Source organism: Oncorhynchus keta, chromosome 18 (assembly GCF_023373465.1).
Source record: "Oncorhynchus keta strain PuntledgeMale-10-30-2019 chromosome 18, Oket_V2, whole genome shotgun sequence".
Classification (NCBI taxonomy): domain Eukaryota; kingdom Metazoa; phylum Chordata; class Actinopteri; order Salmoniformes; family Salmonidae; genus Oncorhynchus; species Oncorhynchus keta.
The window spans coordinates 30,044,910-30,063,339 of record NC_068438.1 but is presented as its reverse complement, the minus strand read 5'-3'; the positions used below and the strand labels follow the sequence as shown (position 1 = coordinate 30,063,339).

Sequence of the window (18,430 nt, the reverse complement as noted above, 5' to 3'; positions counted from 1 at the left end):
GCGACTTACAAATTGTTTGTGTTTACCTTTCCGTTTCCCCTCAGAGCTAGGTTAGGCTACTGGCAGTAGCTTAGTAACACATAACGCTAATGATCTCTCCACACTGACGGTGTGTTCAAAGTGATAACTGTCGATACGGCTATAGATCATCTGGAATCAAGTAATTTGACACAGACCCACAGACGTCATCTGAAATGTTTTCCTTTTCTTTGGGTGAGGGCTCATGGTCAGCAAATTGTTAGTATATCCAGTCACCGGGAGGCATTGAGAGCAACGAAACTGTGTTTGGTTTATTTTGTCCATCTGTTGACATCTTTACAACATTTTTGGTCAGTCTAGTGTCCCAAGATCGGGCGCAACAGCATGGTTTCCCCCAGCCTCTTATTCTGGCAAACGTCCTATGAGATAAGGTGTAATGAAATGGGCAGTTATTTAACTGATTTGCATAGTAACTTTAAATTGAATGTTTGCATTATGTGTGGCTCTATGGGCTTGGATTAGGTTTCTCAACAGTTTAATAACCTCTTAAACTGACTTTTGATAATAATGTAGACTATTTCATTATGTTTAGGCTATAGCCTTGTGCGTATGTTATATTTGATGAGAATAATCAAATGGCAGAATTGAAGACAGGCTATTCACTTATTTGCAACCGTGGTTGCGGTAGGCTAAATCTTCCATCTCAGTCTCTCCCTCTCTCTTTCCTAACTCCTCTCTCTCTCTCTGTCTGTCAACATACGCTCTCTCTCACACTCACACACGAAGTCTCGCATTTTTGGATTTGCGTTTCATGCTGGGTGGTCAGCTGCTGCAGCCGAGCAGCAGTGAGTGGCTTGTTCCAGCGTCTAGCCCTCTGACCAGCTGCCGTATGTACATGCATGGACAGGACACGATCAGAACTACTGTCGCAGACCAGACTTACATCTGAAGCGCATGGACAGACTCTGAACACTGACTTCGTTCCGGTAAGTGTGTGTGTACTCATTCTAAGTGTATATCGTGGCATGCCTGTCTAATTCCAAGCAGTTAAATGTGTTTGCAACAGTACTGGCGTTAAATTAATATTGTTTTGCATCGCTTTTATAGCCACTAGCAGAGAGTAGAATTGAAATGTGTTATTTCAGGATGCTCTGTTTGATGAATGTGTTCTATAGCCCCTGTATGCAAACCGTGGAGCAGTGTTCTGGTTTCTCCAGTAGGACCAACGCAATCACTACATCCCAAATTAGTTTATGTGTTTAGTTTATGTTTACGTTTAGTATGAAAGTTATGAAGATGAACATAGATCATTTTGCCTTCAGTTGTCAAAGTTATGTCCGAAGTTATGTCCGAATAAGATTAGGAGGCTATTACATGGGATTTCACGCGCCATGAATTTTCCACAGACAAAGTTGGATTTTAAATAAGACTTTCGTCGGTTCGTTTTACAAATTGAAGCTCCGCCGCGTATCACTGTATCCATTTCAGTGGCTCTGATGATATCGAGTGGCCATGGCGAGCGAGTTGACTGAGTGTGTAGAGCCTCGATGTGGTCACCCAAGCCGGGTTAATTGAATTAGCATCCTGGTGGCTGCGTGACAAGGGTGAAAGGAAGAGACCCGGGATGCCCTCGAGGGTCTGGGGCGCACAATCGTTTGTGTAACAGCGTTCCAGCTAGTGGTTAAACGATCCCTCGGAAACGCGGGCGTGTGTTTATGTCACACAAAAGGGCCAGTGGCTGTGTGTAAGAGAGACACGAAAAGTGTAAATTCATGTCAGAAATATTTCTGTTTCAGGTTCATTTTGGTCCTTATGCAACAGTGTTCTCTAAAACTATTTCACACTATAGCGTGTCTGTAGCCCTACACCATCACTACGGCTCTCTGCTGTGTGCGCAGCCTCTGGCAGGCGGTGATAAGAGTTGGTGGGAACCAGCCTGCTCAGAAACTCCAGTACTACTGAATGTGATCCGTCAGGGTCCGTGACCACTTTGATTAGAGGGAAATAAACCAATTTACAGTATGGCGCTGTCCTGGGTCTCCAAGCCCGGATGGATGCGTGTACATGGCAGGCGGCGGGTAAGCCAGAGACGCGAGATTCTCCCCCTGCTCCCCATTCTATACGATAACCTATTGTGCACTGAAATTAATTGGATCATAATAGCATTGATCTTAACCTGACCCCTCCGGCGTCGTGCTCTTCGGTCCATTGATCTTAACCTGACCCCTCCGGCGTCGTGCTCTTCGGTCCATTGATCGTATTTAGGATTTATGAAGGGTGGCTAGCGACCCAGGACATGCTCTGGACAAGATGGGTGTAGTGGGCCTGTGTGCATAAGAGGTTTTCTTGTGTGCAACGTTTGTTTTATTTGTGTGTGTGTGTGTGTGTGTGCCTAGAGTTGTTTGAACTGAACTGTGTCCTAAATGCTATCTATGTTCTCTGTTTGAGAGGTGATATATGAGAAGAGCTTGACAACTGGTGGGGTACTATGCATCATCCTGAGTGTATTCATGATGCATTTAGTCTGTGTGTGTGCGCAAGTGCAATATGTGTATGAGAATGTGTGTGTATGGACTGTGCAGGACAGAGCAGCATTCATTTCACTCTCAGACATTAGACCTATCATGTCTGGTAAACAGCCATTCATCAGCTTCTCCTCTCATATTGATGCCAATCAGAACCAATCCATTAGCCGCACAGTGTGGGCAATACCATTTTATGTCTGTCCACTGCAAGAGGACTCCATTAGTGTGTGTGTTATGATTCTGTAATTGTTTTCAGGATAAATTGGATATTAGTGTGTGTGTCCCTCTCCATGCACGAGGCTATCCTACCAATTTGTGCCTATGTGTGTATGTTGATATGAGATACAGCATTCGGTGAGTCGCTCTGGATAAGAGCGTCTGCTAAATGACTTAAATGTAATGTAATGTAATGTATGTATGGTCCATCAAGAGTGAATATCAGTGTTTATAATACATTCATGTGTGTGTGTGTGCGACAGAGGGGGAGAGTCGTGACTTGGGATGGATGATGGAGAGGGTAGATAATGGCATCTTGTGAAGAAACACAATTCTCACTTTTCCTCCCCCTTCACTTCATCTTTCATCCCAGCCCCTCCCCCCACCCTCTTCCCACTCCCCTTTATAGTCAACCCTTTCTCTTCCTCTTTTACCCTTCCACAAAAAGAGCAACAAATATGTTCTTCCTCACTACCTCTCTCCCTCAATTACACCTTCTCTCTTCCCCCTTTCCCATTGGCCAAAAACTGGTTGAGTCAAAGTGGTTTCCCCATCATTTCGACCCCAAAAATCAATGTTATGATGTTGAATCTATTTAGAAAACTCATTGGATTTGCAAAATGTCATCAACGTAAGGGCATTTAGGTTTTTAACTTTGAACCTAAATCCAATGACATGCTGACATTTTTGGTTAATTTCACATTGCATTTACGATAGTTGACAACTCTATCAAATGTAAATCAAAACTAGAAGTTGAACTGACATCTGTGCCCAGTGTGTTCTCTCCTCACACACTGAGAAACAACTCTGCCTCTACCACTCTTACTCCCCCTCTCCTCTCCTCCTCTTCTGCTCTCCCTCTCTATAGTTCCTGTACTGGCTAAAGTTGAGCAGGTGTGAATAGCAATGTTGATTTGCAGTCTGGTATCTCATCAGTGGGAGGCAGGTCATCAATGTGATTGTGTCTGTGTCCCTACTGTCTCTCCCTCCGCACAAAAATCTTCCTCCTCTCTTGTTCCAGATGACGTGAACCACAATTATAGTTAGATTCATTTATATACAGACATGCTCAAATTCAGATTCCACACACACATACGCTGATATAATGCAGACTGTGTGTCGTTCTTTCTCACACTCAAAAACAATGACTTTGGTGTGTATTTCTTATTTTTTTCCTTTTGTTTATGAATACTATATATATATAGTTGTTCCTGTCAAAACCAGCACTGGACCTCGATCCACTTCTGTGCACAGGGTTTTGTTTATGAATACTATATATATATATAGTTGTTCCTGTCAAAACCAGCACTGGACCTAGATCCACTTCTGTGCACAGGGTTTTGTTTATGAATACTATATATATAGTTGCTCCTGTCAAAACCAGCACTGGACCTAGATCCACTTCTGTGCACAGGGTTTTGTTTTATTTTTACACTGAAAAACAATATTTGGTGTACTGGACCATAGTGGACGACAGAGTACATATTGAAAAGTTTCGTTCCAAACGCTATGTATCCATTTTCAGAAATGTTGGAAAATTAGCTTTTATTGTTGAAATAAATAATGAAAGGTGTGTTTTTAACATGATCTAATCATGGCATGGGGTTGTTCAATGACAGGCATATAACTGTATTTGTTTAAAATATATCACTTGATGGTTTCATTTCAGAGAGACAAATAATGATAATATATATTTTTTTTAAAAGCTCCTCACTCTCAGATAAATAAGTAGTACTGCTAGGTTTTACCCAGACAAATGTAACAAATAACTACACTTTCAATAAGAGATGTACAAATTATACATTTCTATTATCAATATTTAAAAATTATAATTTAAAATTCTAATTAAATTGAGTAATATGAGATCTGTATGTAAAACATTTGCATTTTACATTTGTCATTTAGTAGATGCTCTTATCCAGAGTGACTTACAGTAAGTGGGTTCATAAGATACTGTAGCTAGGTGAGACCACCACATATCACAATCAAATATACAGGATACTAACATTCTATTCCAGCTAAACAATGGATATACAGTATAGTGTTTGTCCCCCCCCCAAAAAAAAATTTCATACACATCTAAAATCTGTGAATGAAAAATCTGAGAACAATAATAATTTACACACACATGAAGGTAAGCAATAATTTCTGATTAAAAAACACATTGTGGAAAAAGTGTGGATATATCATTTTAGAAATAAACTTTAATGCTGAACTGTAGAGAAGGTAAGACCATCACAAGTATCAAGTTACTGATGGCTGCCAAGTCTAACTTCAAAGGACCCACAAGTCACTGGGTTCATTTGGTAGACAACTAACAGCCAAACAAACACAGAGCAAGATGCTCATGCACCCTGGCCTCAACATGCACCCTGGCCTCAACACGTACCCTGGCCTCAACACGTACCCTGGCCTCAACATGCACCCTGGCCTCAACACCACCCTGGACTCAACACGCACCCTGGCCTCAACACGCACCCTGGACTCAACACGCACCCTGGCCTCAACACGCACCCTGGACTCAACACGTACCCTGGCCTCAACACGCACCCTGGCCTCATCACGCACCCTGGCCTCAACACGCACCCTGGCCTCAACACGCACCCTGGCCTCAACACGCACCCTGGCCTCAACACGTACCCTGGCCTCAACACGCACCCTGGCCTCAACACGCACCCTGGCCTCAACACGCACCCTGGCCTCAACACGTACCCTGGCCTCAACACGCACCCTGGCTGCCCTCTTTCCAAATCTTTGACCTCTCTGCTCACTTTCCTGAGGCAAAACAAAGAAAGAGTGTGTCTGTGTGTGTGTTGTCTCACTCCACTGTAGTGAAAAGCCAGTCTCAGACTGATCGAACTTCTGAAAGCTGGGATAGCGATCTTTGTGAATTGATACTCAATATCTCCTCTGAGAGTTTAAAACTTTGGCTCTGATGTCTTTAACAGCCTTTTCTTCTATTGCTAAGTGTTTTTTACGTGCTTGTGAATTTATCACATACTGTGTGTCTGTGTGTGTGTCTGTGTGTGTCTGTGTCTGTGTCTGTGTGTGTCTGTGTGTGTGTGTCTGTGTCTGTGTCTGTGTCTGTGCGTGTGCGTGTGCGTGTGCGTGTGCGTGTGCGTGTGCGTGTGCCTGTGCCTGTGCCTGTGCCTGTGCCTGTGCCTGTGCCTGTGCCTGTGCCTGTGCCTGTGCCTGTGCCTGTGCCTGTGCCTGTGCCTGTGCCTGTGCGTGTGCCTGTGCCTGTGCCTGTGCGTGTGCCTGTGCCTGTGCCTGTGCCTGTGCCTGTGCGTGTGTGTGTGCTCCCAGCTCTCACTGTCTCACGTCAGAATTGGACGTCCATCCATCTTCCACACGTCAAATTTTGAAGTTGTTCCAAACGTCAGCATTCAAAGTGTTTAAGGTTAAGTTTAGGATATTAACTCAGCATTATTAAGGATTGACATTAACTCAGAATGGTTAAGGTTTGGGATAGACTTAAAACAAAAATATCAAAAAACACTTTCTACCTATAAATTCAAACTTGCAACCTTTGGAATCAGAGGCAGATGCTTACGTCTATCCACCATCCCCATCGCCCTAGCAAATCTGAAACCTACTTGAAGGTAACAGAATTCACTGTTACCCCTAGTGACCAGCTTCCACATCATCTCCTGATGTTGAATACTGACTTGTACCACGGGTGACCTGGCTGGTATGTGTGTCCTCACAACCAGTCCTGCAGAATGTCTATTCCTGCCTGTCTAAATAACTCTTCCATGCCATTTCCATCCCTCTTTCTTCCTTCTCCCCCTTTTTCTGCATCTTTATCTACCCCTCTCCCCTCCCTTTACACACTCCCCCCATCCTCTCTCTCTCCCTCCCTCTCTCCTCTCCTCATCCTCTCTTTCCATCTTCCTACCTCTCCCTCCCTTTCGCCTCCCCTACTCCTTATCGATCCATCCAAAGTCATGAGTCACAGAGCGAAATCATATCCCTGATGGATGGGTGTCAGAAATCAATCCAAAGAACTTTAGGAAAGAACGACAGACTGAAAGAAGAGCATCTCAAAAGAGACAGAACCCTTTGTCTTATCTCAGTGCTGTAATCATGGATTCCATCTTCTGTCTCATCCACTCCCTCCCTCTTCCTCTCCTCCTTTTCTATTGCCAGACAGGCTGAGGCTCCACTGGGTGAAAAGGAAGAGAGGAAGACAGGGCAAAAGGGAAAGAGAGACCAAGACCCAGAGATACACTGACAGAGAAACAGAGAGAGAGCCTCAGTGTTCCCTAACTCTGTAAAGGTAAGGATAGCAGAGGAGACATACAAGAGGCAGTGTGTTTAGGAGAGCCCAGGGCATTTGGGCTGCGTTACCCCTTTAGCCCTCTAGTGGGTGCCCTCGCCCATATCAGGCCTGAAGGGACATGGCCATCTGAAAGACTCTTCTCTCTACCACCTTCCACCACTCCCTCTATCAGTCTCTTTTTTTCAACAACGTAACTCTAATCAACTCTCGTTGCCATGGAGAAGACATACTCCCTCACAGCCCACTACGATGAGTTCCAGGAGGTCAAGTATGGTGGTCGCTATAGCAGCGGCACCCTTAGCAACGGCATGAGCCTGCACTTGGGCGGGAGCCTAGACCGAAATATTGGGCGTGGCCGAGGCAAAGGGGGCGGGGCCAGTGATCGGAGTCGGGACCTGAGTGGCATCAACAGAGGACAGGGACTTCCTCGTTGGAGCCGCAGGGAGATCTGCCTGCTCTCTGCTCTGGTGTTTGCTGTGGGGATGTGTGTCATCCTGGGCAGCATGCTGGCACTCAAATACATCTCCCTGGACTTCCAGCAAGAGGCGCACTGCAGACAGGACTGCCAGAAGAAACGCTCGTTAGTCCGCGCCGCACGCTTCATCCAGGCCAACATCGACCCCACCATCCAGCCCTGCCAGGATTTCTACAGCTTTGCCTGTGGCGGCTGGCTACAGCGCCATGGCATCCCAGAGGACAAGCTGAGCTATGGCATCATCACCGCCATCGGAGAGCACAACGAGGAGAAGCTACAACGTCTCCTGCTGGAGCCAGTGCACCGGCACACCGTGGACTCGGCGGAACGCAAGGTGAAAGAGTTCTACCGCTCCTGTGTGAACATCCAGGAGATTGACAAGCTGGGGTCGGGACCCATGACGGAGGTGATTGACAGCTGTGGTGGGTGGGACCTGGTTGGAGTGCCCTCTGGTGGTGCGGGGTGGGAGAGCAGTACTGCACCAGCCAGACCAGACTTTAACGAGTTGCTCTATAGGACCCAGGGGGTGTACAGCACTGCGGTCTTCTTCTCTCTGACTGTCAACGTGGACGATAAGAACTCCTCACGCAACGCTATCAGGGTAAGAGTGTCTCTGTCAGAGTGTCTCTCTGCGTGTGTGAACACCTTACTGTTTATCATCTGACTGAAATACCATCTGTTTACTTACATGTCTGTGTTGATTACACATGTCCATATGTGTTCCCTTGACTGTGATCGTATGTGTGTATTTGTAGATTGATCAGGAGGGGCTCACACTGCCTGAGAGGACTCTGTACCTGGGGCAGGATGAGGACAGTGTGAAGGTAAAGGATTACCCCCTCCCTCTTTCTATCCACCACTCCTCTCCATCTGTTCACTTATCGACCCACTCCTTTCTTCTCCATCCATCCACCTGTTTGTTCCTGTCATCTCTGTTCCCTTTGTTATCCTGTCTGCTCTGCCACATGTCACACTGCTGTCCATTGACCATTAATGATGATGTCATGGACAGATCCTGGCGGCTTACAAGGCCCTGATGGAGCGTCTGCTAAGCATGCTGGGGGCTCACAATGCCACTCAGAAGTCCAAAGAGATCCTACAGCTGGAAACACTCCTAGCCAACGTAAGTGTGTGTGTGTGTGTGTTGGTGTGTATTTGTGTGTGTGCATGTCTATATGTGTGTGTGTTTGTGCGTGTGTGTGTGTGTGCATGTCTATATGTGTGTGTGTTTGTGCGTGTGTGTGTGTGTGTGTGTGCATGTCTATATGTGTGTGTGTTTGTGCGTGTGTGTGTGTGCATGTCTATATGCGTGTGTTCAGTTGTAATGTTTTTCCCCTCTGTTTCAGATTACTGTGTCTGAGTATGATGAACAGAGAAAGGACATCAACACTATGTACAACCGCATCACCCTGAGACAACTACAGCGCATCGCTCCTAGTGTGAGTACCACACACACACACACACACACACACACACACACACACACACACACACACACACACACACACACACACACACACACACACACACACACACACAAATCTGTGTTGTGTGTGTGTGTGTGTGTGTGTGTGTGTGTGTGTGTGTGTGTGGGCAGAAGTGTGATGGATTAAGAGCTGATCTCCAGCAGAGCATTGTGAAGTGTGTGAAGTGTGTGTGTAAGGCGGGGGGCCATTCTAGGCCCCGTGAACCTCTCATACCCACGCCTCCGTGGCTCAGCGAAGCTGTCCGCCTTCCGGGGATAGAGGGAGACCAACGGGGGGCTACGGAAGGAAGGAGAAAGAGGGTAGAGGAAGGGAGAGGACGGGATAAATAGGGGTCGACGGGGGACTTCAGAAGGAGGATGGGGGGGACTGATGGGGGGGCATATGGGATGAATCTGGGGGAAAGAGGGACTGAGGGGGTAGAGAAAGAGGGAGGAGAGGGGGGAAGTCAGGAGGGGAGAGCCGTAAGATGACTTGGACAGCAGCAGGAAACTGATGGAGAATTCAGAGCTGCTCCATCACTTCTGATTGGAGAAGAAGGGAGGGGAGTGAATGGGGGAATGGACATGGACAGAGAGAGAGATAAATGAAGTGAGCTTCACTAGCATCACTGATAAAACGAGAGAAAGAAACATGAGAGAAAAAGAAAGAAAGAATTAATGAAAGAAATGCGAAAGAGATTCCTAAAAAGGTGCAAATGGAGAGTGAGAGATTATTTTCCTGCTGTAGCAAACTGGTTTAAATTAAGATCCTACATCAGAACACATTCAGACAGACAGACATGGTCAAATAGGGGGATGTCAATTACGTTCATACTGATTTATCCCTCTCCCTCTTTCACTCTCTCTTTTCTGCTATCCCACTATTGCCTGTTAATAATAGTGGGAGATTATGAGACAATTTGGGATTACAGGGATGCTGTATGGTCAGTAGTTAAAGAGGAACTTTGTGTTGTGGATGACCTAAATTATGAGCAGGGTTTCTTATATGGCTTTACCTTCTTGTTATCCTCTATATATCTTTGATATTGTGGAGGCAGTATTTGCACTTTCCTTACTGGTACAATAAAGGTTTGTTGGAATCCCCCTTTCATCAGAGCAGGGTGACAACAATCCTGTTTTCTTATCTTGTGTTGTGGAAATTCCCACCAGGGACTCAAAGTCAATATTAAATTTACCATCTCCATCTCGTCATTCAAAGACTCAGTCATAGGCACTCTTACTGACAGTTGTTGCTGCTTTTCGTGATGTATTGTTGTCTCTAACTTCTTGCCCTTTGTGTTGTTGTCTGTGCCAAATAATGTGTGTACGATGTTTTGTGCTGTCACGTGTTGCTACTGTACCATGTTTTGTCATGTTGTGTTGCTACCATGGTGCATTTTCATGTGTTGCTGCCATGCTATGTTGTTGTCTTTGGTCTCTCTTTATGTAGTGTTGTGGTGTTTCTCTTGTTGTGATGTGTATTTTGTTCTATATTTAAATGTTTAATCCCAGCCCCCATCCCCGCAGGAGGCCTTTTGCCTTTTGGTAGGCTGTTGTTGTAAATAAGAATTTATTCCTAACTGACTTGCCTAGTAAAATAAAGGTTCAATAAAAAATTCAATACAATAATTTTTTATCAGCAAGCTGGAGAGGTTCAAACAAACTTAATGAAACCAAGTAGTACACGTCGGTCAGGAGATCCGCCGGGGCAGTCCTGTTAGTTCTCTTATATACTGCTTACACAGACAAATTATATTTGCATGATTTACATGATTCATTATTCATAATTCATTTATCATTAACGTTTGGTTCCTGCATGTAGCCAACCAATACCTCACAAGGCTTCTTATTTCCAAGCTGAGACCTTGAAACTGAGACACTCTTTTTGGTCCTCAAAGCAATGTTCTGGGCTTACTGCCAAATTGCTTATACTGATAGTGAGGATTCCTCGCAGACACAATCAATCGGTCACTTGCATGAACACAATTGAATTGGTTATTAGAAAAGCACAAACTAAATTTTCTCTCACACTTGTTAAAACCTAAAACCTCTACTCTCCTATCCCTCCACTCCTCTCCCCCTTCCTCTCCTCTCCTCTTCCTGCCCTCTCCTCTTCCTCTCCTCTCCCCCTTCCTCTGCTCTCCTCTTCCTGCCCTCTCCTCTTCCTCTCTTCTTCCTCTCCTCTCCTCTTCCTGCCCTCTCCTCTTCCTCAACTCTCCCCCTTCCTGCCCTCTCCTCTTCCTCTCCTCTCCCCCTTCCTCTCCTCTTCCTGCCCTCTCCTCTTCCTCTCCTCTCCCCCTTCCTCTCCTCTCCCCCTTCCTGCCCTCTCCCTCTTCCTCTCCTCTCCCTCTTCCTCTCCTCTTCAGCTGCATTGGAAACGTTTGTTGGACAGAATTTTCCATGATAACTTCTCTGAGGATGAAGAGATCGTGGTGTTGGCTACTGACTACATGGAGAAAGTCTCTGAGATCATCAAGACCACCTCCAAAAGGTGAGAAAGGGAGGGTGGGAGGAGGAGATGGGGGGGTGGGTGGATGAGAGGAGGGAGGAGGAGAAGGGTGGATGAGAGGAGGGAGGAGGAGGAGGGTGGATGAGAGGAGGGAGGAGGGTGGATGAGAGGAGGAGGAGGGTGAATGAGAGGAGGGTGAATGAGAGGAGGGTGGATGAGAGGAGGGAGGAGGGTGGATGAGAGGAGGGAGGGTGGATGAGAGGAGGGAGGGTGGAGGAGGGTGGATGAGAGGAGGGAGGAGGGTGAATGAGAGGAGGGAGGAGGGTGAATGAGACGAGGGAGGAGGGTGAATGAGTGGAGGGAGGAGGGTGGATGAGAGGAGGGAGGAGGGTGAATGAGAGGAGGGAGGATGAGAGGAGGGAGGAGAGTTAATGAGAAGAGGGAGGAGAGTGAATGAGAGGAGGGAGGAGGGTGGATGAGAGGAGGGAGGAGGGTGGATGAGAGGAGGGAGGAGGGTGAATGAGAGGAGGGGGAGGGTGGATGAGAGGAGGGTGAATGAGAGGAGTGAGGATCGTGAATGAGAGGAGGGAGGAGGGTGGATGAGAAGAGGGAGGAGGGTGGATGAGAGGAGGGAGGAGGGTGGATGAGAGGAGGGAGGAGGGTGGATGAGAGGAGGGAGCAGGGTGAATGAGAGGAGGGAGCAGGGTGAATGAGAGGAGGGAGCAGGGTGAATGAGAGGAGGGAGCAGGGTGAATGAGAGGAGGGAGCAGGGTGAATGAGAGGAGGGAGCAGGGTGGATGAGTGGAGGGAGCAGGGTGGATGAGTGGAGGGAGCAGGGTGAATGAGAGGAGGGAGCAGGGTGAATGAGAGGAGGGAGCAGGGTGAATGAGAGGAGGGAGCAGGGTGAATGAGAGGAGGGAGCAGGGTGAATGAGAGGAGGGAGCAGGGTGAATGAGAGGAGGGAGCAGGGTGGATGAGTGGAGGGAGCAGGGTGAATGAAAGGAGGGAGCAGGGTGAATGAGAGGAAGAAGGAGGGTGAATGAGAGGAGGGAGGAGGGTGAATGAGAGGAGGGAGGAGGGTGGATGAGAGACAGAGGAATCATGTAAAGGTTAGAGAGTTGAATGAAAAATCAAGATGCTTGAGTTTAGTATGTGTAAGCATTTTTGTAAGAGTTGCTAAATTCCTTTGTGTGGCCTTTACTAGGGCTGTTTCTATACATTGTGTCATATTGAAGTCTCATAGTGTGTATACATTTGTTTTTGAGTGTATCACTGGTGGGTGAACTCTACTGTGGATGATTAGTATCGATCTGGACCCCCTACCTCGACACACACATAGTGTTGTGCTGTCAAGGACAGCTGTTGACAGACTCCAGAGGTGGCTGTGGAGGCTAGTTGGAGTCAGGGTGCTGCTCTCCAATACTGACTGGTGTTATACTCTACAGTTCACACCTGTCTGTCTGCCAGTCTGTAGCTGACTCGCTCTCAGTTCATATAATTACAATTCATTTCAATTGATGTCTGTCTGTTTAGCTTTTTTCTCTTCTTTTTCAATACTCTACACCTCAACTTCCTCCCTCCCTCCCTCATCCTTCATACCCCTTCCCTCTTTCTCTCCCTCCAGCTCACCCGCTCTTATCTCCTTTTCTCCTTCTTTCTGATATATCAGTTCTTGAGTGAGATGTTCTTTGAAATGAGAAAAGAGACACACAATGGGGTGAGTGCTCTCATAAAATGGCATGTTATCTAATATCAGATAATGTAATAATAATCTTATCATAATGCTCTTTGCTGTAATCACCCTTATTATCATCGCCATGGTGACAACCAGCATTACAGCCAATCCCCTGGAGGCTCCGGAGATTTTCTGTGTCTTTTCTTTTGTTGTTTTTCCCTTCTTTTCTCTACTTCTCTTTCTTTCACCATCTCTCTCTCCCTCCTGGTAATTTCAGTAATAAACAGTCAGTCATGTTCCCTCCTCTCTCTGTTCTCTCCTTCTTCTGCTTCCCTCTTTTTACTGTCTGTTCTTTTTCAATCTGTCCTCTCTCTCTCTTTTTCCAGTCTCGCTCCTCCACTCTGTTTTTCCCTCCGTTGCTGCATCTCTCTTCCCTCGTCATCTTTCCTATGGTCTCTCTTGCTGCATCTCTCTTCCCTCGTCATCTTTCCTATGGTCTCTCTTGCTGCATCTCTCTTCCCTCGTCATCTTTCCTATGGTCTCTCTTGCTGCATCTCTCTTCCCTCGTCATCTTTCCTATGGTCTCTCTTGCTGCATCTCTCTTCCCTCGTCATCTTTCCTATGGTCTCTCTTGCTGCATCTCTCTTCCCTCGTCATCTTTCCTATGGTCTCTCTTGCTGCTTCTCTCTCATCGCTATCTCATTTATCTATCATTTAGCTTTCATACCTCTCTATCATCCCATGACTGTTCTCAGTTCTCTCTCTCCCTTTCCCCTGTTCTCTTTTTCCCTACCTCTCTCTCTCCCCTGTTCTCTCTGTTTCTCTGCCTCTCTGAATCACTCCTGCTGAGTCCATTATCTGTGTTTAATCAAAGGTTAGGGTCGCTGTTTCCTCTCTCCCCCCCTCCCTCACACACACACAACACACACACACCACTGGGTGTGGCAGACTCTGTTCCTACCGCCACCCACTGTGCACCACTTGTTCATTTGCATAACTGTCGTGAAATGCCCCTGTGCTTCTCAGTATGGGATCTCAACCCCCCACAACACACACACACAACCGAACATTTTTATTCATTTATTTTATTTCACCTTTATTTAACCAGGTAGGCTAGTTGAAAACAAGTTCTCATTTACAACTGCGACCTGGCCAAGATAAAGCATAGCAGTGTGAACAGACAACACAGAGTTACACATGGAGTAAGCAATTAACAAGTCAATAACACAGTAGAGAAAAAAAAGAAAAAAAAGAGAGTATATACATTGTGTGCAAAAGGCATGAGGAGGTAGGCAAATAACTACAATTTTGCAGATTAACACTGGAGTGATAAATGATCAGATGGTCATGTACAGGTAGAGATACTGGTGTGCAAAAGAGCAGAAAAGTAAATAAATATAAACAGTATGGGGATGAGGTAGGTAAATTGACATTCACACCTACATGAGAGCAATCCCATCGATATAAACACACACACACACACACACACACACACACACACACACACACACACACACACACACACACACACACACACACACACACACACACACACACACACACACACACACACACACACACACACACACACACACACACACACACACACACACACACACAGAGGGGCACACACACCTATTTGGGACACAAACAGTCCCATTTGGGCCCAACAGGGGGTGAGGCAGTGACAGAGGGGTTTGACAAAGGCCAACCATATGTCTGCCTGCTTTATGGAGCAGCAGAGCTGAGGCCCTGGGAGGTCAATAATGCAGCCCAGAAACAGGCCTTCATCTGGACTCTAAACACACCGGGGTGGGGCCTCCCCATGGGTTACTGCCACTAACACACCACCACAAACTGCCTGGAGAGAGTGGGCGGGCAGACACACACATGTATAAAGTCAGAACATCTGCTGTCTCAGCCACTGCCTGTCACCAAGGGAGTGCCCCAAGGCTCGATCCTAGGCCCCATGCTCTTCTCAATTTACATCAACAACATAGCTCAGGCAGTAGGAAGCTCTCACATCCATTTATATGCAGATGATACAGTCTTATACTCAGCTGTCCACTCCCCGGATTTTGTGTTAAACGCTCTACAACAAAGCTTTCTTAGTGTCCAACAAGCTTTCTCTACCTCTGAGGGTTTAGAGCTTGAGGTAGTTACCTCATACAAGTACTTGGGAGTATGGCTAGACAGTACACTGTCCTTCTCTCAGAACATATCAAAGCTGCAGGCTAAAGTTAAATCTAGACTTGGTCTCCTCTATCGTAATCGCTCCTCTTTCACCCCAGCTGACAAACTAACCCTGATTCAGATGACCATCCTACCCATGCTAGATTATGGAGATGTAATTTATAGATTGGCAGGTAAGGGTGCTCTCGGGCGGCTAGATGTTCTTTACCATTCGGCCATCAGATTTGCCACCAATGCTCCTTATAGGACACATCACTGCACTCCATACTCCTCTGTAAACTGGTAATCTCTGTATACCTGTTGCAAGACCCCCTGGTTAATGCTTTTTTTTTTGTTTTACTCTTAGGCCTCACTCCCCCCTATCTGAGATATTTACTGCAGCCCTCATCCTCCACATACAACACCCGTTCGGCCAGTCACATTCTGTTAAAGGTCCACAAAGCACACACATCCCTGGATGAAGAGATGACTCCGGGATGCTGGCCTTCTAGGCAGAGTTACAAAGAAAAAGCCATATCTCAGACTGGCCAATAAAAATAAAAGATGGGCAAAAAGAATGCAGACACTGGACAGAGGACCTCTGCCTAGAAGGCCAGCATCCTGAAGTCGCCTCTTCACTGTTGACGTTGAGACTGACTTGTGATGCATCTGTTTCTCAAACTAGGCACTCTAATGTATTTGTCCTCTTGCTCAGTTGTGCACCGGGGCCTCATCTTTATATTCTGGTTAAAGCCAGTTTGCGCTGTTCTGTGAAGGGAGTAGTACACATACGATATCTTCCGTTTCTTGGCAATTTCTCGCATGGAATAACCTTCATTTCTCAGAACAAGAATAGACTGATGAGTTTCAGAAGAAAGTTTTTTGTTTCTGGACATTTTTTACCTTTATTTAACTAGGCAAGTCAGTTAAGAACAAATTCTTATTTTCAATGATGGCCTAGGAACAGTGGGTTAACTGCCTGTTCAGGGGCAGAATGACAGATTTGTACCTTGTCAGCTCGGGGATTTGAACTTGCAACCTTCCGGTTTACTAGTCCAACGCTCTAACCACTAGGCTACCCTGCCGCCCCCATTTTGAGCCTGTAATCGAACACACAAATGCTAATCTCCAGACACTCAACTAGTCTAAAGAAGGCCAGTCTTCAGCTGTGCAAACATAATTGCAAAAGGGTTTTGTAATGATCAATTAGCCTTTTAAAATTATAAACTTGGATTAGCTAACACAACGTGCCATTGGAACACAGGAGTGATGGTTTCTGATAATGGGCCTCTGTATGCCTATGTAGATATTCCATTAAAAATCTGCCGTTTCCAGCTACCATAGTCATTCACAACATTAACAATGTCTACAATGTCAGATTTTCAAGATGGCGTAGCAGTGCAGACGTGTTTTGTTCGTCCTCTTGTGTACTTTTGTCTTTTTTGTGTATATTTCAATTTATCCATTTTAGTTCAATTTTACTTTCAGGTAACCTGCCTCACCCTATGCGATACGGAACTGCTATTATTTTACATTTTTCGGCTAGAAAACTAAATTACTACAACTACAATACCTCTTTCGCCATCTGGCTTGGATCCTTAGTCGACATGGCGCTCCGCCACACCACAACGACTGGTCTGCCGACAAATACTCCATCCGCTGTGTCTTCAACCGGCCTCCGTCGGACGTCGGAGCAGATGCTTCTGATAGCCCCGGGCTACTAACTTTAAACGCTGTGTCTCCCGCGTGCTAGCGTAGTAACAACTACCCCGCGGCTTCCCTGTTCCATCTATTGCTGTTCATTGGACCCTATGATCACTTGGCTACATAGCTGATGCCTGCTGGACTGTCCATTAATCACAGTACTCCATTCTGTTTATTTTTTTGTTTATCTGTCGGCCCCAGCCATTACGAACTCAGGCCCTGTGTGTAGTTAACCGACCCTCTCTGCCCATTCATCGCTATTTTACCTGTTGTTGTTTAAGCTGATTAGCTGTTGTTGTCTCACCCGTTGTTGTCTTAGCTATCTCGCAAATCAACACCTGTGATTACTTTATGCCTCGCTGTATGTCTCTCTCATATGTCAATATGCCTTGTATACTGTAGTTTAGGTTAGTTATCATTGTTTTAGTTTACAATGGAGCCCCTAGTTCCACTCATTATACCTCTGATACCTTCTTTGTCCCACGTCCCACACATGCAGTGACCTCACCCATTACAACCAGCTTATCCAGAGATACAACCTCTCTTATCATCACTCAGTGCCTGGGCTTACCTCTGTTGTACCTGCACCCCACCATACCCGTCTGCCTATTATGCCCTGAATCTATTCTACCACGCCCAGAAATCTGCTCCTTTTATTCTTGTCCCCAACGCTCTAGGCGGCCAGTTTTGATAGCCTTTAGCTGTACCCTCATCCTACTCCTTCTCTGATCCGCGGGTGATGTGGAGATAAACCGAGGCCCTGCGTGTCCCCAGGCACCCTCATTTGTTGACTTCTGTGATCAAAAAAGCCTTGGTTTCATGCATGTCAACATCAGAAGCCTCCCCCCTAAGTTTGTTTTAGTCACTGCTTTAGCACACTCCACCAACCCTGATGTCCTTGCCGTGTCTGAATCCTGGCTTAGGAAGGCCTCCAACAATTCTGAGATTTCCATACCCAACTACAACATTTTCCGTCAAGATAGAACTGCCAAAGGGGGAGGAGTTGCAATCTACTGCAGAGAGAGCCTGCAAAGTTCTGTCATACGTTCCAAGTCTATACCCAAACAGTTTGAACTTCTCATTTTAAAAATGAACCTCTCCAGAAATAAGTCTCTCACTGTTGCCGCCTGCTATCGACCCCCCTCCGCTCCCAGCGGTGCCCTGGACACCATTTGTGAATTGATCGCCCCCCATCTAGTTTCAGAGTTCGTTCTGTTAGGTGACCTAAACTGGGATATGCTTAACATCCCGGCAGTCCTACAATCTAAGCTAGATGCCCTCAATCTCACACAAATCATCAAGGAACCCAACAGGTACAACCCTAAATCTGTAAACATGGGCAATCTCATAGACATTATCCTGACCAACTTGCCCTCCAAACATACCTCTGCTGTTTTCATTCAGGATCTCAGCGATCACTGCTTCATTGGCTGTCTCTGCTATGGGTCCGTGGTCAAACGACCACCCCTCATCACTGTAAAACGCTCC

General features: G+C 46.2%; 1 protein-coding gene across 3 annotated transcripts in view; it reads left to right on the top strand.

The window, feature by feature from the left end:
• Positions 1-763: 763 nt before the first annotated feature.
• The window catches only part of LOC118396881 (endothelin-converting enzyme-like 1), a 41,054-nt gene continuing 23,387 nt past the window's right edge, over positions 764-18,430 (top strand). The window contains exons 1-6 of one of the 3 annotated variants that reach the window (XM_052467881.1): positions 764-965; positions 6,874-8,078; positions 8,233-8,301; positions 8,490-8,600; positions 8,824-8,916; positions 11,309-11,433. In XM_052467881.1, coding sequence (XP_052323841.1) covers positions 7,218-8,078; positions 8,233-8,301; positions 8,490-8,600; positions 8,824-8,916; positions 11,309-11,433 — 1,259 coding nt within the window. In that variant the 5' untranslated portion in view covers positions 764-965; positions 6,874-7,217. Of the gene's footprint in view, positions 966-5,852; positions 8,079-8,232; positions 8,302-8,489; positions 8,601-8,823; positions 8,917-11,308; positions 11,434-18,430 lie in introns of those variants that run through there. The other 2 variants (XM_052467880.1, XM_052467882.1) reach the window with 2 other exon arrangements.